The sequence below is a fragment of the Periplaneta americana genome, chromosome 5 (genome assembly GCF_040183065.1).
Source record: "Periplaneta americana isolate PAMFEO1 chromosome 5, P.americana_PAMFEO1_priV1, whole genome shotgun sequence".
NCBI lineage: Eukaryota > Metazoa > Arthropoda > Insecta > Blattodea > Blattidae > Periplaneta > Periplaneta americana.
In genome coordinates this window covers 29629775-29651572 of record NC_091121.1, presented here as the reverse complement: position 1 = coordinate 29651572, position 21798 = coordinate 29629775, and the positions used below count along the sequence as shown (strand labels likewise).

The 21798-nt window shown below is 34.4% G+C and overlaps 1 protein-coding gene across 2 annotated transcripts in view; it reads right to left on the bottom strand.

The window, feature by feature from the left end:
• side (sidestep) overlaps positions 1-21798 on the bottom strand; it is an 869165-nt gene that overhangs the window by 500662 nt on the left and 346705 nt on the right. The window contains exon 3 of one of the 2 annotated variants that reach the window (XM_069825478.1): positions 11921-12132. The exons of the other annotated variant lie outside the window; for it this stretch is intronic. Coding sequence (XP_069681579.1) covers positions 11921-12132 — 212 coding nt within the window. The remainder of the gene's footprint in view (positions 1-11920; positions 12133-21798) is intronic. 2 annotated transcript variants of the gene reach the window in all.

Here is a 21798-nt window from a genome sequence, read left to right as displayed (position 1 = left end):
CGGAAATGTGATCAAATTGATCACTGGAGGACGAGGAAAAAAGACTGGTGCAAATCTGCACATTGAAAGAAACTGTATTATTTCGCAGTGCAGGAGGAGTCGAGAAGACTCAGTCGTCTGTTGTTCGACGACAAGGCAGGATTTAATAATATATTCAACCCTTATATAGGGTTTTGAAAAGAACGGGGTAACATTAATCGGTCATATTTTCTACATTATCTTAAAAATTTTACCTAAGGCTTAACTTATCTCTTTCTTCTTCCGATACAAGGAAGGATAAAGTCCCGTTCCTATATCGATGAAAAAGTTTATTCTACTCGTAAATGGGCGACCAATATCTCGTCTTCCTTGGGGATGGTAGTTGAGGGCTTGCCACGAGAAACGTTCATAAGACATCCGCTGAACATGAGGGGAAGAGAAGGCCTGATGGCCTTATCTCTACCAGGTTAAATAAATGGATGGATGGACGGACGGACTGCCGGACGGACGGACAGACTGAGATACAGAGAGACAGAGACAGACAGACAGACAGACAGGCAGGCAGGCAGACAGACAGACAGACAGACAGACAGATATAGATAGATAGATAGATAGATAGATAGATAGATAGATAGATAGATAGATAGATAGGTAGGTAGGTAGGTAGGTAGGTAGGTAGGTAGGTAGGTAGGTAGGTAGGTAGGTAGGTAGGTAGGTAGGTAGATAGATAGATAGATAGATAGATAGATAGATAGATAGATAGATAGATAGATAGATAGATAGATAGATAGATAGATAGATAGATAGATAGATAGATAGATAGATAGATAGATAGATAGATAGATAGATAGATAGATAGATAGATAGATAGATAGATAGATAGATAGATAGATAGATAGATAGATAGATAGATAGATAGATAGATAGATAGATAGATAGATAGATAGATAGATAGATAGATAGATAGATAGATAGATAGATAGATAGATAGATAGATAGATAGATAGATAGATAGATAGATAGATAGATAGATAGATAGATAGATAGATAGATAGATAGATAGATAGATAGATAGATAGATAGATAGATAGATAGATAGATAGATAGATAGATAGATAGATAGATAGATAGATAGATAGATAGATAGATAGATAGATAGATAGATAGATAGATAGGTAGGTAGGTAGGTAGGTACGAAGGTAGATAGACAGACAGACAGACAGACAGACAGACAGACAGACAGACAGATAGATAGATAGATAGATAGATAGATAGATAGATAGATAGATAGATAGATAGATAGATAGATAGATAGATAGATAGATAGATAGATAGATAGATAGATAGATAGATAGGTAGGTAGGTAGGTAGGTAGGTACGAAGGTAGATAGACAGACAGACAGACAGACAGACAGACAGACAGACAGACAGACAGACAGACAGACAGACAGACAGACAGACAGACAGACAGACAGACAGACAGACAGAGAGATAGATAGATAGATAGATAGATAGATAGATAGATAGATAGATAGATAGATAGATAGATAGATAGATAGATAGATAGATAGATAGATAGATAGATAGATAGATAGATAGATAGATAGATAGATAGATAGATAGATAGATAGATAGATAGATAGATAGATAGATAGAGAAAACCACTGTTCTTGATACTGCTGAATTTCATTCCTCATTTTTTTTTTACTTTAAAGTGTTCTCTTATGTGGTCACTTCTCACCCTATCTCTTAAAGTCACTCCCATACTACATCGAAGGAATCTTATCACAGAAAATTCTATGTTTCTTCTATTTTACTGCCTTAATATCCAAGTTTCACTACTGCAGAGAGTAGCTAGTTTTGAGATTATATTATGTAGTTTGATTTTAATTTTACTTTCGCCGCTTTTCCAAAAATAACTATATATACAACCATCTAATTTGTTATATTTTTAATATTCTTTTCTAGGCCTGCATTAAATTTATTTTTTCCAAATTTACAACCCAAATATTATTTCAGAATAGATCATTATTTTTGCTATTCGTAAATGTTTTCCTTGTATTGCAATAGCCTTAGTTTTTCCAGTCAATATGTTCATATTATAGACCTTTAATACTGTATGCAATTCATTGAAATTTTTTTAGAATTGATTTTCAGTGTTAGAAATGAAAATATGTTCATCAGTAAAAAGACAGTAGTTACGTACTTTTGTTACCTCAATGTATGCCTCTTGGTTGAGTTTTTTGCTGTTCTCGTAAGATCTTAATTATGTACAGATCAATATTAATACTGGCGACAAACCACAACCCTGTCTCAGACCTTGGTTTACTACAAGGGCTCTAAATTTCTTATTTTCCTCATTAAATGCTAGATTTTTCGTCATACAAGATTTGATCGCATTAATTAAATTGGGCTGTATCTTATTCACTTATTATATTCCTTAGTAACTTTGAGAGAATCCATAGTCAACGATTCTGAATCCTTTGAATTTGGCGGTTGCCATGGTGGTTTAAATTACAGATCCATCAAACCCATTGCAATAATTGGTCTAATCGGCCAATGACATGACGAAACTCCAGATTCTCAGTTGTTGTTCAATTAACTGTCCGAACAGAGCTTTGAACCTCATAAATAACACTAATAAGGAATCACTCATCAGGCAACTGAGCCAGAAGATAATAGGGTAGGAAGGCCATAATTGTTAATATGGTGAAATTTGGGACTTTTAAAAGGCTTTTAAAATAAATTATACTTTTACTGTTTAAATATGCTTTAGCGAGCTAATATAATGTATTTTAGGATGAAATATAAACTAATAGTGATAATCATATGATAACGTTACCTCTCCTTAGCCCATGTATCTTACTGAGATCGTTGTGAATAAGAAAGCTAGTATCTTTATAACTTTTTTATTTTGCTGTAGAGAATGTAATTATCTGCGATAAACGAACGCGTGAATGATGTTAAACGGCAGATCGTTTACAAAAGGCAGGAACAGAAGTGGTCCCAAAACAATGCACTGGGGGACACCTAAAATAATTTCTATAGACTTTCGTAATTTCTCCCTCATCCGCACCCTTTGATCCATTGAATTACCCTGTAGTCAGTCCTCGATGCTCGCAATTTAACCAATAGTATATAGTGTGGGCCTACATCCAATTCACGTGAAAAGTCAATAATCGATGCATGTTGGTCGGGAAACAAGACAATGACGACGATTATGATGTTATATGATCAACATTATGACGATATAAAATGAAGACATTCTGCAAACCGTTTGCTTTCACGTTCTCTGTTCGAAAACACTGAGCATTTCGTTGATTGCGTGGGTCTCCTGAGACGAGCAAAGCTTCGAACAAAGGAAACTAATGAACCTAACAGATCGCCGTAATGTTACGGCAACTTCTCAGCCTCTGCTGTTATGGGAGTTGCCTAAGCAATACATTGCAGGCAATTCTAATCTTAATATTGTTACAGCTATGTTGTGGAATAATAATAATAATAATAATAATAATAATAATAATAATAATAATAATAATAATAATATGCATAATGTATGTAACCTATAAGATAACACGTTGTAATAAATATAAATAGATCATTTTCTTAATTAATAACAGTGTATATCTCCAGTAAATGATTTCTTAGCATCGCCACAGATACACTTGATTGTACTTGTCACTATCTCTTGTCACTAGAGAGTTGTTGAAATTTATATTTTCCCCGCCATTCATAAAATATTTTGATATGATACCTCTTGCACAAAAGGGGAGATCTATAACTGAAACTTGATTAATATATTTCAGTATTATTTGTTTTTATCCTGGTAATAATGTACAGTTTCACTCGTAGACATTTTGTTTTTGCAGCATTAACTTCCCATGATTGTACGAGAAGATTCGAAGAGAACGGCAGTTATGTAGACTTTCGGCTCCCCCCTACTACCATTAATGCATAACACAATGTCAATACGGCGGTTGCTGTCGTCTGCGATACAACGAACTTTTCTGTTGATTTTCGAGTTCGTTATTTTTTTCCGGTTATTATATGCTTATTTAAGTTGTGTTAACTCTCGCTAGTGGTTTTATGTTTTATTTTATCTGTCTTAGTACTTATTTTATTATTGTAAATATTTCTTGTTTTATCACTATTATTATTATTATTATTATTATTATTATTGTTACTATTATTTCTATCATCAGCATTATTATTGATCTCTGTAAAATTTATGTAGACTACTGGACTGTACCAGAGCACGAGCATATGCTCATTTCGGGTATCTATTCATATGTATTCATCTCAAATGTAAATTGTAAATAAATATGAATAGTAATAACTACAATAGTATAACAAATTCCTTTACTTCTTTATTTTATTATTTACGTGTAAACAAACGACATGATGCCAATGAGAGGTTAACACGATTACTGTACACAATATTTTTACTCTTTCAATATTTCTGTTCGTCTCCCATTGCAGTCACTTACGTGTAACCCACATCTGAGGCTGGGGCGCCTGGAAGGCGTAGTTATGTTCCACCGTTGATACAAAGGATGAACACAGTTGATTATATGGTGCCATGAGACGTTTAAATGTAACTTAACCTAGATTCCAGATCATGATCCTTTAAGGAAAATTTCCTTCCTGTGCTCTGACCGAAAATCGAATCTGGTATTTCATAAACTGTAGCCATAAGCTCTTAACACTAGACCATGAGGCTGGTCACTGTACATAAATATGGACAGTACTGTGATTAAGCACAAAAAAATATATTAAGAAAATATTACTAAGAAATAGCGTTATTTATATGATCAATATATTGTTATTAATTGGATGAATATATTATTTACTGTATTCTTTAGCAGTTGCAATTCACTTGTACACTGCAAAAATAGTCAGAAGTTTATTTTAGAACGATCTAAAAAACTAAGAATTTGTAAAATGTCGCCGTCTTTAGGTATATGTACGATTAATTTGGAAGCAATGCTGACACAGTGGAATGTCTCTTGTAATCGTATGGCATAGATAGAAAATAGTGCTTTATATTCAATAAAATTTTCAGACGAAACAAGTGACTATCGCTCAAGATCGGGTTGATTTTTATATTTTAATTAGCCTAAATATAAATTACAAGAACAAAAAACATCTGATCGTTGATGGAGAGATAGGGATCTGAATTTCTTCGAACGTACAGTCAAGACAGTGCATAATTTCAAATCCATTTCATCAATAATAATAATAATAATAATAATAATAATAATAATAATAATAATAATAATAATAACGATTTATTTTAGCTGGCAGAGTTAAGGCCGTAAGGCCTTCTCTTCCACTCAACCAGCAAAATGTATAAATACATATGTACCAACTTACAAAGAATTCAACAATTTGATTTAGATAAGAGCTACATGTGTACAAGAGTTATTTACGAATTAAACAACAAAATACTATGAACTATTAATTAAACACTGAAATACAAACTATGTAGCAGAATTAAGCTAAAATACGTAGAATGTTAATATATTTCAAATAATGTTAGATAATAGAAAGAGATTATTATGAGACAATTTTGAAAATACAGCACTATCAGGATGCATTTCTAAAGGAAGGAGTAACTAAAGGAAGGAGCGGGTGAAACAGGTCGAAACTCGGGCAAAACAAGCCCGCATCCCTAATAAATAATTCAATGGAATGCTCACGAGATAAGAAACCAAAAAGTGACACTTAACCTAATTGTGGACAGTATCTTGAGGCATGGGGCAGATGCTTGGACATTCAAGACAAGACAAAAGAACAGCATTAAAGTTATGAGAAAATATGAGTTTGACAAGTCTTCAAAAAGCATTAAACGACTCTATAATGGAAAAATATTATATATAGATCGTTTGGAATGTCGAAAGCTTGCGATGGTTTCTACTAGGAAGTAGGAAGAAAGGACGTCCTCGGTTAACGTTGAGAGAAGGAGTTGTTGAGGGCTTGCGAGCCTGAAGACTAGTGGATGGTTCCTGGGATGATAGACATAGATGGAAAAGGGGAATCGAAAACAATAGATGAAAGTAGAACGCAGTTAAAAGGAAAAAGTTAGTATTGCAGAAAAATGTTCTTTAAGAAACTGGATCAATGGCCCAGAAGAAACTGCCTATTCAAGGAGCAATGGAAGGAAAGGTGAACGGGAGAAAAGTCTAGGACAGAAAAAGATATCAGATGGTAGACAACATTAAGATATACATACATATATAGACCATGATCGTAGGAAGAAAAGCAAACAAGTTAAAAATGTGATTTCTAAATGAGACAGTAGAGCAAGTGGACAGTTTCAAATAATTGGGGTGTACTGTAAGCAGTAACATGAGCTACTTCCAGGAACTCAAAAGGAGAATAGTGGTTGCAAAGAAAGCTTTTAATAGAAAAAGAAGCATCTTCTGCAGACCTCTGGAGAAAGAACTAAGGAAGAGACTGGTGAAGTGCTTTGTTTGGAGTGTGGCATTATATGGCGCAGAAACATGGACATTACAACGCAGTGAAGAGAAGCATTTGAAATGTGGATATGGAGAAGGATAGAGCGTGTGAAATGGACAGACATAATAAGAACTGAAGCTGTGTTGAAAAGAGTGGGTGAAGGAAGAATGATTCTGAAATTGATCAGGAAGAGGAAAAAGGAAGCGGACTCATCGTGCTAACCACACGATACCTTCATTCTGGTTGGATGATCATCCACCTCGCTTCGACGTGTGGCCGTGGGGTCAGTCTGTTTTGGCCCTTCGTGGGCTGTAGCGCCACGGATTATATTATTATTATTATTACTTACTTTCTTACTTACTTACTGGCTTTTAAGGAACCCGGAGGTTCATTGCCGCCCTCACATAAGCCCGCCATTGGTCCCTATCCTGAGCAAGATTAATCCAGTCTCTACCATCATATCCCACCTCCCTCAAATCCATTATAATATTATCTTCCCACCTATGTCTCGGCCTCCCCAAAGGTCTTTTTCCCTCCGGCCTCCCAACTAACACTCTATATGCATTTCTGGAATCGCCCAAACATGCTACATGTCCTGCCCATCTCAAACGTCTGGATTTAATGTTCATAATTATGTCAGGTGAAGAATACAATGCGTGCAGCTCTGCGTTGTGTAACTTTCTTCATTCTCCTGTAACTTCATCCCTCTTAGCCCCAAATATTTTCCTAAGAATCTTATTCTCAAATACCCTTAATCTCTGTTCCCCTCTCAAAGTGAGAGTCCAAGTTTCACAACCATACAGAACAACCGGTAATATAATTGTTTTATAAATTCTAACTTTCAGATTTTTTGACAGAAGACTAGATGACAAGAGCTTATCATTGCTATCTCTGTTTTCTTTCTTTTCGTTGTATTAGCTCGATGAGAGCACTATAATGTACTTTTGACCCTGTTGATCCTCTATAGGGCTTTAACTTAATTTGTATCATTTTCATCAGTATTTGTATTTCTTTTTTGTATTTATATGTGCTATCTGGTAGGATGGAAGAGAAGGCCTTATGGCCTTAATCCTGTCAGATTAAATAAATTATTATAAAAAAAGAGCTTCTCAACGGAATAATAACAGGCATTTCCCATATTTTTTCTGCGTTTAATTTCCTCCCAAGTGTCATTTATATTTGTTACTGTTGCTCCAAGATATTTGAATTTTTCCACTTCTTCGAAGGATAAATCTCCAATTTTTATATTTCCATTTCGTACAATATTCTGGTCACGAGACATAATCATATACTTAGTCTTTTCGAGATTTACTTGCAACCCTATCGCTTTACTTGCTTCAACTAGAATTTCCGCGTTTTCCCTAATCGTTTGTCGATTTTCTCCTAACATATTCACGTCATCCGCATATACAAGAAGCTGGTGTAACCCGTTCAATTTCAAACCCTCTGTGTTATCCTGAACTTTTCTAATTATTATTATTATTATTATTATTATTATTATTATTATTATTACTACTTACAAATGGCTTTTAAGGAACCCGCAGGTTCATTGCCGCCCTCGCATAAGCTCGCCATCGGTCCCTATCCTGTATTATTATTATTATTATTATTATTATCATCATCATTATTATTATTATTATTATTATTATTATTATTATTATTATTGCTTAAGGTTGAAAACATATTAGACTAGGAGCCTCTAAGAATATGTTAACTTTATCTTCTTCATTAACTTCTGTATTAAACCTGGTATACAGAATTTTCAATATTTATTACAGCTGTTCACGACCACTCTCATGTTTCCCATATAATACGTTGTGCGTTGTTTAATACGAGGCCTATGGCGATGGTTGACTTCCGTTTTTCATCGACAGAATTTCATGGTGAGCTATTCCTTGCGACACCAGTTTACCTTAATTGCAGACAGATGTCTACAGACCAGCGCTGGAACTTGAAGTGACTAACAAATCGAAAACAGTGTTCATAAATATTGAAAATAAATACATTTTAATACGTGTTAATTAACCCGAAACGTATTAATCCTTATTTCATTTTGTAAAATTTTGTGTCTCTACAGAATTGTATTTTTTAACATCTATATATAAATTGAACTGGTAATGGAAATTACGGGAAAACGGCTGAACGGATTTTAATAATTTACCCCTCATTTTGAAGCTTGGAACCCAAAGTTTTTCGGAAAAATAGTAGTGTTCAGTGAAATGTCAATTTTCTTAAATCATTTTCCTTTTTTCCAAAATCCATCTTTCGTCAGTTTTGAGAAATAATTAATTGCATTCACGGCCGACTAGATGTTCGTTTTCTTAAGCGAAGCGAGCATCAAGTCGGCCGTGTTGCATTTCAGAATGAAACAAAACACACACTATAATAAACAATAGGCTATTACACGAAGGCCATGACCTACAGAATTGCTGACATAGAGTTCAGACGGCTCAGATTCTTTCCCATCATAATGGCAATATGTCGATCTTCATTTGTGCAATTTTTTGATAACGTATAAAAATAATTTACAGGTCTAGTTCTCTGGTCTGTAGTTTTCCGAGTACAGCTGTGTATTGGATATTAAGAACTACAAAACGTAAGAATGTTTGATGATATTATTACCATTAAAAATGAAATATTATTATAGTTAATGCAACACATAATGCTATACTGATTTATGAAAGTGAAACCATTTGGGGCTTTATGTAAGTAGACGCAGAGAAATGATATTTTATATTAGATCTTGATCTTAGTAATTTACTGAATAACGGCTATAGGCCTATATAAACTTATGTTACTGAAAACTATAAAACTTACGTAAGGTAAGAATATTGTTATTAAAATGAAATACTTTTACAATTATTAATCAAGTGGTGTGGGTCCTTTTCATATATGTAACGGCAGTGTAATATAAATATTTATCTGTCTGATTCTCTAACTTTCCTTGGTAGTAATTGAGTCATGCTTCCTATTTTAGCTGCGTCTTTAAACTACATCAAAATTAATGTCATATTCCTTTGGTTTAATTGATTAGATTTGTGATTGCTGCCAAGCATATTTTGTTGTAGGGAAAATAGCATGCCATTTCACTTCTTGCTACCGTGATGAGTAAGTTTATTTCCCTCAACCAGCAACAAATGAAATACTGAAACTGCTAACGGTTTACAAAGGACAATTTTATTTAGGGCGCATATAAGATTCTACAACTCTGACATATCATTCGCCTCATTTTCCACATCTCAGCAATAAATTCCTCACAACAGCCTATATTACAGAAAATATACGAAATAACATTCATTGTTACACAAATTAATCCAGCAGTATTTGATAGATCAGTATTGTCTGGAAGAAGCGCAAAAAATTACAATTCATAAGAAAAGACCAAAAGGTATTACTTATTGATAAAATAAGAGGCCCACAAGATTTTGTAGTCTCTTGATCACCTCAGCAAGATCTCTTAGTGGGAAAAAGTTATTCTGCCCTCTACATTTCAGGGTAGTTCACGAAACATGCAGCAGCTATACCAAGATGCTAAGTCTTTTGTTCAAAGCATGACAAACCTTACATTTTCTTAACTTTCACATACAATCCGCAATGACCCGAAATAGCTACTGCATTACTTCCACATGAAAAAACCCACTGATCATCCTGACATTGTTACTAGCGATTTCGCATTCAAACTCAAGAACTGAAGACTGATAGGTTCAAGGAAAAGTATTTGGCGAAAAAAAAAAAACATTCAGAGGGAGTATGTTTCACTACTATGGAAGCAAATAACTATCAAAATGTCTGGTATTTTTCATCTATACTAATAATAAATCTGTAGCCGAAATTTTTCCACTAATTTTCGATTTTCCAAAAATAATTGGTCCTAACATATATAATTAACTACCCTGAAACCAAAAATCGCATTTTTGAAATTTTTGTTTGTATGTCTGTCTATCTGTCTGTATGTTTGTTACCTTTTTACGCGATAATGGCGGAACGGATTTCGATGAAAATTGGAATATAAATTAAGTTCGTTGTAACTTTGATGTTAGGCTATATGGCATTCAAAATACATTATTTAAAAGGGGGTTATAAGGGGACCTGAATTAAATAAATCGAAATATCTAGCTTATTATTGATTTTTGTGAAAAATGTTACATAACAAACGTTTCTTTAAAAATAAGTTTCGATAAGTTTTATACTCTGAAAAATTTTGATAGGACTGATATTTAATGAGATAAATGAGTTTTAAAATTAAAATAACTGCCATCTAAGGCCGTATAATGAAATAAAAAACAAATGACTTCGTCTATAAGGGGCCTTGGACAGCAACAATTGTAAGCTATGAAAGATAGCCTACAGATAATGTTTCTGTGTTTGTATGAAGTAATATCGAAAGCTAAATTAACCGATTTGTATAATTAATTATTATTTCACCATTGGAAAGTGTAGTTTCTCTAGATAGACATAATGTTATTACAGTAACTTCTGATATAATATAATGTAATGTAATATAATACTGTATAATATAATATAATATAATATAATATAATATAATATAATATAATATAATATAATGTAATATAATATAATATAATATAATATAATATAATATAATATAATATAATATAATATACAGTAATTAAGAAACATGTTAAAGGAATGTATGATTTGAGGCTTTCTCGGCGTTGGTTCGCTAATATGTTTTCGCGGGATATCAGCCGAGTTAAGATTTTGGAATGCTCCAAGCTTTCGACTGCTATCTCTGCAGCCATGAAGATCACGGACCGAGGACGGCAACCGATTCCAACCGGCGGAACAGGGCTCGCCGCCCGCCAAACTTCACACAAGAATCCCGGGAGGGGCGGAGCTTACGAGGAATGACAATTCCCGGCCCCGGATTGGCCGATCCGCCAACCAATCCCGTTTCACCTGAGACAGCCTAACATCTATATTACCTTTCGACTTTCTGTTCGGACATCACTTCCCTGAAGATGGCTGCAGAGATAGCAGTCGAAAGCTTGGAGCATTTCAAAATCTTAACTCGGCTGATATCCCGCGAAAACATATTAGCGATGTTAAAGGAATTGTCATTGCACCAAATGAATGGTCTGTGGACCAAAATGATCGCATTTTAATTATTTGGATGCAATTTAAATTAAGTAACATATTAAACGATTTATCCTTCTATCAAACACGAATGTTCCCTGGATCAAATGTCCTATTTTAATTATGTAATTACTTTATATTTATTTCTAACGGGTGCAGCGGAGCGCACGGGTACGGCTAGTTGAAAATAAATCTGAACAATTTTTATTTGAAATTTTTATGGACTTAGTTTGCAGCAATTGCTGTACAAGCCACTAGTATGATATGAATACAAGGCAGATGTAGTAAGGCAATATTTTGCAAGCGTGTCAGAGCTGGTGATTGTACTTTTTCAGAAATTTAAATTTAATTAAGTAATATTTTCCTCTCTTGAAAGTAAACTTACCTACTATTGTGAGGTTAACACGAAAATTTCGGGTAGGCGAATTGACGAAGTCCACCCGACATCTGAAGACGCCTTCATCTTGCAAGCCTACGTTGTGGACTCGAAGCCGGGCCGGAAAATTTCCGCTGGTTTGGAAGTACGTCCTAGCTCCGAGATCTGTGCTGATGGCGAAGTGATTCGCTTTATCCAAATCCCCTCCTCTAGCGTCCAAACTGCAAAAATGAAAAAAAAAAAACGTCAAGTTTAAAAAAACCTTGAGGTATTAATTTCAAATAATCCAAGACTCACAAGAAATATCTTTTAATAGGAAAAAAAGCGATAAATAACCTATGATGATAGTTGGCACTTTAATAACTATTAATAGGTTTAATTATATGTAAAACTGCATTACTTCTCGCAGATGTATTAGTACCGTTTTATAATATAAAGTTTACCATTGCTCTGACACAGTTTATTCGACTCCACATGCAGTAGTATAAAATTTACGTATTCTATACCTTCTGCCATCTATTTATCGATCATAAAGTCAGATCACAGTTTCGAGTGCATGTATCCTCCTACCTATCCGTATGTGTAGCTAAGAGATTACGTCCATTTTCGGCTTTTCCCCTTCAAAATTTTCTACAACTCCTTCAATGGAGCAGCGAAACCGGAGTGAGACAAGTGACTAACAGGCTTGGAGCTCACATATTCAGTTTCTCTCAGCTCCGAATTTCCTTGCAAAAACGCGTTTTCGCGTACCTTTTAAATTTCTCCTCCCATTTCCCTTCTCATTCAATTCAATTCAGTTGACAGGCTAGTTGAGTCAGCGTTGCCAACTCTACGGATCCGTAGATCTACGAAATTTTGTGAGCTTCCACAGATACACGGATTACTCAATTTAATCTACGGATATTTTAAAATTAGATTTTATTGTAATTTTTAACTGAGAAACGCATAGGCCTGATGTTCTTTTGACATCCCATTTTAGTAGTTTTCTCAGTGTACTGTACCTTATTTTATGCCAGGCGACATTAAAGACAACAACAATGAACATTCTTAACTGATTCTTAAGGTTCCACCTTAAATGAGGAATCACCACCAATCCGGTGCGATGTCTTAATTGAATAAAATAAAATTTGAAAAATTGACACTTTGGGAAACTAAGTCTTCAATTACTCTTCTGCTTTGGCCGTTTGTACAGAGTGAATCTGCATTATAATATTTAATCATCTGTCAGAACAGTCTGGATATTACGAGGTGGCTCAGATTAACGTTTGAGACTCACATTCGGGAGGTCTCGGGTTCAAAAGCCGACCAATCTGACTGGGGGTTTTCATGGTTTCCCCTCAGTCAAAAAAGGCAAACACAGGATCGTACTTTTTTATTTTAGTAGGTTATTTTACGATGCTTTATCAACATCTTAGGTTATTTAGCATCTGAATGAGATGAAGGTGATAATGCCGGTGAAATGAGTCCGGGGTCCAACACCGAAAGTTACCCAGCATTTGCTGATATTGGTTTGAGGGAAAACCCCGGAAAGAACCTCAACTTGCCCCGACCGGGGTTCGAACCCGGGCCACCTGGTTTTGCGGCTAGACCCGCTAACCGTTATTCCACATATGTGGACGCGCAGGATTGTAAATGTACATACTATGATGCATCGCATCTTCATTGAACCAATATCATAAAACATTAATCAAAATCTAAATCAGTTACATGAACATAAGCCATCAATAACACACAACAGAAACAGAAACTGAATAATAGTGAAAACAGCCTACTGGTATATCCACAGATCCTAAACACGCAATATGACCACAGATCTTAGAGCATGCATAAATAAACTTAAAATATATATATATATATATATATATATATATATATATATATATATATATATATATAAATTATCATATTCACGCTTAGGTGCACTAGGGGAGTAGTGGATACAGTGAGACACAAAATATTAAGACATATGTATGCAAGTGATAATTCAAGTATTTTTAAATTCAAGTGCAATAGAAATAGACATTAAAACATAGAGTATAATAATACATAAACAAAAACGTTAATAGATAAAGGACATAATATACAATACATGTTTGTCAAAAATGCAAATGTCTCACTGTTCCCATTCAGGAGGGTACAGTGAGACACCACAGTGTCTATTAACGGACATTGGAATGATTTACATTTATTTCAAAAGAAAACAAGAACTTGCTGTCTCTTTATCTTGAGATGTTCTATAGGCTTATTTACAATCATTTTGATGTCCGACTTCAAAATCATTGAAACATTTGGAACATTTGGAAAAGTGAATTTTCCATGACATTTCAAACTTTTCCGAAAAATTGAAATGAATTTTTGGTGATAATAAAGCTTATGATTATAAGAATTTAATGTAATTGTTTATTATTTTTTAACATTTTCTTAAATTTTGTGAATATTTTTTATTTATGAAACCATTAAAATGTAAAATATCCATTATTTTAAGCTACAGTTCCTAAATTGGTTACTAGTATATTCCTTTTTGAACGTTAGCTACTGGTAAATGTAATATAATTACAGTTTGTTTTTGCAAATCATTGGTACATGGGGACAGTGAGACGTCTCAGTGTACCCTTCAATGGCATGTCTCACTGTTCCCTTTACGCATAGTTGATTTAAAAATGACGCCATCACTTCAAAATTAAAACAAGAAAGACAAGACTTAGCCAAACATAATCTCAAATACCATAGTACTAGGTAACAAAACATTCATATTTATATCTCATTTGTATATCCAATATTAACCTTCATTAAACACAAGCCAAAATTTTACTTCTAGAGTGAAAAATTACGAATTATTTTTTCATCACTCACCTTTATAACTAGAATCAAATCGAGTATGAAAGTACTGTTACTTTACTCATGCAACATACAACTCCACTGTTACCAAAATCTCAACATCAAAATTTATCATCTAATAAAAAATGTCTCACTGTTCTCCCTGTCTTACTGTACCCACTTCTCCCCTACATCTTACTCATGAATCCAATTAAGGGTCACATTATATTTTAATTTTCAATAAAATTCAATCTTCATGTTATTTTGTAATGAAATCATTAAAAAACATACTGTCCAAATTAAAGAAAAACAATTTGTGAACTGAACATTCAGTATTTTGCTGTGAAATACGAAAATTAAAAAAATACTTCAAGTCTTATAATTGGAGGGAGGGATTCTTTTTGTCTGAGCGGGACTTCTTACACAGTTAGGAGGGACTATATGTTCAAGAACTCTGATAGCACTGATTCCATAAAGGGGCTGAAATATTAAAAATTATTGGCGAACACGGCTAATTAAGTGATGTAAAATTGCCGGCTTATTCTCTTCGGCCTAATCCGAATAGTTAGCGAGGTATAATCACACATTGCTCCGCGAGTTTCAGAAACTGCTCTGAACTTAAAATATACTTACGTCAGGTTAGGAAATTCTTCATGATAAACTGCAGCATCAGTATAAGCTTGCAACTGTTCTCAACCTCAGCAAAATAATTGAGCCCAGTAAGGACTTTGCTGTTCTGGCAAAGTTTTCGGACAAACTACTCTTACGGGTTCACGCTTGGGAAACGGTAAAGCAAAGACTTGAGATTATCCCCGTTTCAACCTCACACACAAACCTTCTCTCTCCGCATCCTGCGAAAACTAAAGTCGTAAGTCTAGTAGCGTGTTGTAAAGTTCTGGTGCATAACATTCGTGTTGGCAGAGCAATTACTTCTTTGGTTTTTAAACAAAGGCCTTAGTCTTTTAATTATATTAACTTAAAAACAGAAATAAAATTGTATTAAGTTTATAGCCTATGTTGGTTTACTTTGTTAAAGTTCCTGTTTGTTTTTCTTTGTTTAGAAAACAACATTTTCCATTTCATAATATATACTTCATGTCTCTGTGTTATTTTGGCGGTACAGTGATTAATACGAGGCACGCACAGAAAGTAAGTTTCCCTAGGGACGTTTACAGAAAGAAAACACAATTTCAAGGAAATATTTACTGGAACAGATACAGAAAATGTTGAGCTATTTTTGCCATCTGTAGAATTTCCCCAAAACTTATTATCGAGTCCAAGTATGCAAAATATATTGTTTCTAAGGTATTGATATTTACTACCTCTTGCATACGTCTAATATAAACGATGCTTAAGTTACTTTTGGAGTAATTTATTTAATATCATTTTTCCAATTTAACTTTATCGATTTGTGAACCAACAAATTTGGTTAATTTCAAGGGAAAAATTGTTCCGGGGCCGGGTATCGATCCCGGGACTCTGGTTGAACGTACCAGCGCTCTGCCAACTGAGCCACCCGGGAACTCCACCCGACACCGTCTCAACTTTTCCCTTTATATCCACACAACTCGCGTGGGCTGACGAAACACCAGAGACCCACCTCGAGTGCACACAGTCTCTGTGTGACTTGGAATTGTGGTTTTCTGTTAACGTACACAGTGACGTATATATTATACAAATCTAGTCTTTCAGGTAAGGCTCCCTGTAAAGCAGATTTGAATAATTTCGGGTGGAGTTCCCGGGTAGCTCAGTTGGAAAGAGCGCTGGTACGTTCAACCAGAGGTCCCGGGATCGATACCCGGCCCCGGAACAATTTTTCCCTTGAAATTATTCAAATCTGCTTTACAGGGAGCCTTACCTGAAAAACTAGATTTGTATAAGAAATTTGGTATTTATTCTTTTCGTTAGGGACCTGTTGTTAATTATTGGGCTTTAAATTTGCAAGGTTGACTTTGAGCAGGATTTGAATTGGATTATGTTAGTTTTGTTACAATTTAATCGTGCTATCAAAAAGGAGTACGTTATATGGCAGTAAAAATTTTTAATAGCCTCCCTATCGATATAAAAAATGAAACTCAAAACATAAGATTATTTAGGGCCAAATTAAAGAAGTACCTAATTTCTCACGCCTTCTATTCTGTAAGTGAATTCATGACATTCAATAACACTTCATGAAACTGATACTAAAACTATGTGTTGTACTAGTAGACTATATTGTAAATCTCGTCTGTATATATATTTCATCTAGACTGTGACTATAAATTAAGACTTTATAATAGCATTAAGTTTTTTTGCTTGTTCCATATTCTAGCTGTAAAGCAATGTACGAATACCATGGAATGTTAATAAATACAATACAATACAATACAATACAATACAATACAATACAATACAATACAATACAATACTAATTTACTGACTGAGAACCAATCACATATTTTTAGGAGAATTGTCTCTGCTGAAGATTGGAATAAGTTGGAGTTAATGGCTATAATTACTATACTGCAAATAATATGGGATGATCTATTCCTTTTATTAGGAAGGTAAGATCATTTATAAACACTAGAAAGAGTAAGACCTATAAAATTGACCCTTGTGGAATTCCATTATCAATACTTCTCCATGTCGAGACACATTTCATAGTTGTATTGATTTTGATTTTCTGTTTCCTATCTATGAGATATGAGTGAAACGTCTTTAATTCCATAATATTCTAATTTGTCTAGCAGCATTTTATGATTTATATAGCCAAATGGTTTGGATAAATCACAGAAAATTCCCTTAACTTTTAATTTTTTATTAATTGCCTCTACAATTTTGTCAGTTAAACTAAATGTTGTATTTTCCGTGTATTTATTTTTCCTAAATCCAAACTTTTCTGGACCTAAAATTTTGTATCATTTAACATGATAGTCCACACCTGTGGAGTAACGGTCAGTGCGTCTGGCCGAGAAACCAGGTGCCCCGGGTTCGAATCCCGGTCGGGGCAAGTTACCTGGTTAATGTTTTCTCCAGGGTTTTCCCTCAACCCAATACGAGCAAATGCTGGGTAACTTTCGGTGCTGGACCCCGGACTCATTTCACCAGCATTATCACCTTCATTTCATTCAGATGCTAAATAACCAAGATGTTGATACAGCGTCGTAAATAATCTAATAAAATAAATAAAAGTTTACATGATGATACAGTCTGTTACACATTACATTTTGAAAGATTTTGGAGAAAACTGGTAGAAGTGATATGGGTCTGTAATTTTCTGGAGACGTTGTTTCTCATTTTTTGAAGATGGGGATAACCACTGAATATGTAATCTCTCGGGGATTATACCGTTGAACACTGAATAGTTACGGAAGTAACTTTGTGGCCTATCTATAATATGTGAACTCGCTTTTAGTATCTTGCTTCTTATTTCATCATACACTGAGGATTTTTTTGACTTAGATTTTTAATAATTGCAATTATATCCCGATTGTTTGTTGGAAATATTTGAATATTTCGTAATTTTGTTGGAAAATGCTGTATTAAAGAGTCAAAACTGTTAGTAACATTATGTTGGGGAATTTTGAGGTTATACGTTATTGAAAAAAAGATACATTTGTTAAATATATTTTGGAATTTCATTTGGATCAGGCGGGTTTTTGTGTTGATACTTTTGATCGTCCACTTTCTTTTTTAAATATGTTCCAAATTATTTTGATTTTATTATCATTATGATGACGACGTTGTTTATTATTATTATTATTATTATTATTATTATTATTATTATTATTTGTACGAAATGGAACTATAAAAATTGGAGATTTATTCTTCAAAGACGTGGAAAAATTCAAATAGCTTGGAGCAACAGTAACAAATATAAATGACACTCGGCAGGAAATTAAACGCAGAATAAATATGGGAAATGTCTGTTATTATTCGGTTGAGAAGCTTTTGTCATCTAGTCTGCTGTCATAAAATCTGAAAGTTATAATTTACAAAGCAGTTATATTACCGTTTGTTCTGTATGGTTGTGAAGCTTGGATTCTCGCTTTGAGAGAGGAACAGAGATTAAGGGTGTTTGAGAATAAGGTTCTTAGGAAAATATTTGGGGCTAAGAGGAATGAAGTTACAGGAGAATGGAGAAAGTTACACAACGCAGAGCTGCACGCATTGTATTCTTCATCTGACATAATTAGGAACATTAATTCCAGACGTTTGAGATGGCCAGGGCATGTAGCACCTATGGAAGAATCCAGAAATGCATATAGAGTGTTAGTTGGGAGGCCGGCGGGAAAAAGACCTTTGGGGAGGCCCAGACGTAGATGGGAAGACAATATTAAAATGGATTTGAGGGAGGTGGGATATGATGGTAGAGACTGGATTAATCTTGCTCAGGATAGGGATCAATGACGGGCGTATGTTAGGGCGGCAATGAACCTCCGGGTTCCTTAAAGGCCAGTAAGTAAGTAAGTAAGTAAGTCAGTCAGTAAGTAAGTAAGCAAGCAAGTATTATTATTATTATTATTATTATTATTATTATTATTATTATTTAATTTCATATCGGGAATCTGAGATTGAAACTGTGAACTCGTTACAATAATAAAAACATGAAATATACCAACATAAATCCTGTAACGATTGTTATGATCTCACCTAGTTATCAAGGAATAAAAACATAGTGAAAAAAGTAATAAAAAGTATTTCAAAATGTCTCATCCATCACCGGTAGGACTAGACCGGAAGCTCGGGCCATGCAGCAACCCAAGACATTTTAGAACGAAAAAAAAAAAGAAAGAGAAAGAGAGAAATAGAAAAGAAACATTACAAATTACACGCTTCACCTCTCTTAGTTCCCACCGTCCCCACCGCAGCGCCACCGCTGCACGTAGCTGCCAAGACAAGTGAACTACGACCAGCGCCGATTCGCATTCAGAATCAGGGAAAGGAAATAATGTTTTGTGGAGAATACAATAGATTTTATTGCGAAGGTTGAATAATAATCATATCTTATAAATCTAGGGGGAGACATTTTCTGCCTGCGTGTATCCATCGAGTATTCTTTTTGCCAAATTTAACGTCTCTAGTTCATTTTCACTTTCCATTCTATTATGCTGTATGAAACTTACATATTTAATCCAGACTTGAATAGAAAACTATGTTATATTAAAGCGGTGCAATCTCTGTGTTAACCGAATAGGGAGAATGTCTACTTTCTAACCTGGAAACTTTAGTTCAATTCTCGATGACCCATATGGAATTTCTTATAGATCAACGATGTAATATCTAGGCTTGTAATGCTGAGGACCGATAGGATTCTTTACGGTGGTTTCAAGTTTACTATCCATTCACATGAAAAGAAAGGAGGAAACTCAAACTCACGAATAATTCTAAGATAATTCTTCTGCACATAACGAAATGTACGTAAAAATATATCTTTGTAATGCTATGTCGCTTATATTATTTACTTTTAGAGATGTCCAGATTTGTTTATGTGCGTCTCGTTATTTACGTAATCGATCGCAGAACCAAGTCAATATCCTCGTAGTAGCTCACGTCTATGTACCATGCTGCAGTCAACTTGTGTAATCGGACTCCAAGCCTAGTAATAACAATAATAATAATAATAAGAAGAATAAGAATAATAGGCCTAATAATATTACGACGAAGTGAAGAGAAGCGAATAGAAGCATTAGAAATATGGCTATGGAGAAGAACGTGGTCTGTCCACAGAATAAGAAATGAAGCTGTGTTGGAAAGAGCGGGTGAAGAAAGAATGATGCTGAAACTGACCAGAAAGAGGAAAAGGAATTGGTTGGGTCACTAAAAAGAAACTACCTACTGAAGGATGCACTGGAAGGAATGGTGAACGGGAGAAGAGTTCCGGGCAGAAGAAGATCTCAGATGATAGACGATATTAAGATATATGGATCATGTGAGGATACAAAGAGGAAGGCAGAAAATAGGAAGGATTGGACAAAGCTGGGTTTGCAGTGAAAGACTTGCCTTTGGGTATAACACTAAATGGAATGAAATATAATAATAACAATATAATAAATATAATAATAATAATAATAATAATAATACATTAAGGAAATTGACACGCAAAATGCACTGTGATTGCTATGACATCGAGGGAATCAAAACTCGTTAAAAAATCGCATGCAGTGAGTTGCGTGCGTAATAAAATAACAACTAATAAGAGATCCCCATAAAAGAGTCCTTATAGGCAACAAGATGACATGAACATCGCTTGGAGAGAATTCAGAGAAGATTATTTTAACGACATTTCTCAAAAGACATGAAATTCTAAATCTTCAGCACTTACTGCCGCTAGAATTACTAAATTCCAACCTATAAGATCAGAGACGTTGAAGAACTTAGTGCACCTCACCAAGCGGTACATGCTACGCTTGGTATTAGCTGTTGCAGAACGTCCATGGCGGTAAGTTAGATCCCCAGTTGGTGGTCACGATTGACGAGACTTAGTTCCATTTACATGATTACACGCAATCTCATTATGTCCAAAATTAACATGCTATGAAGCAAGTGTTCTGTAGTGTTAAAATTGGTGACTGATGTGCCGTTAATATCAGATGACTCCATTGCACCTATATTTTTCGAACGGTAAATGCCGAAAGATAGAGGAATATTTTCCTACCATTTTAAAGCTTAAAGGACAAAGTTAATTAAATTTTTACTTTCTACATTTTGAAAGCTAGAATCTTAATATTCTGCACACAGTAAACCTCTATTAATGCCCGTAAATTTTATTAGTTTCGGATTAATAGTCTGTGATTTACTAAAATAAAAAAATGGACTTCTTCAAAATTCATCTACCCTCACAAAATATACGTTTCAGGCCTTAAAAATTGCACAGTATATTTGATATTTATATAACTTAACAACAAAGCCATAATTTCAATTTTGAATTTATGAGTGACCTGAAAAAATGTAATCCAGAAAGTTTAATACAGGGACATCATTTTATTTTTACTAACATTTTTAATATTAACTTGGCTATACCTTTGGATCAACGCCGTTTGCTACCCCCTTCCACTACTGGAGTTCGATCATACTGGCGTAGAATACAA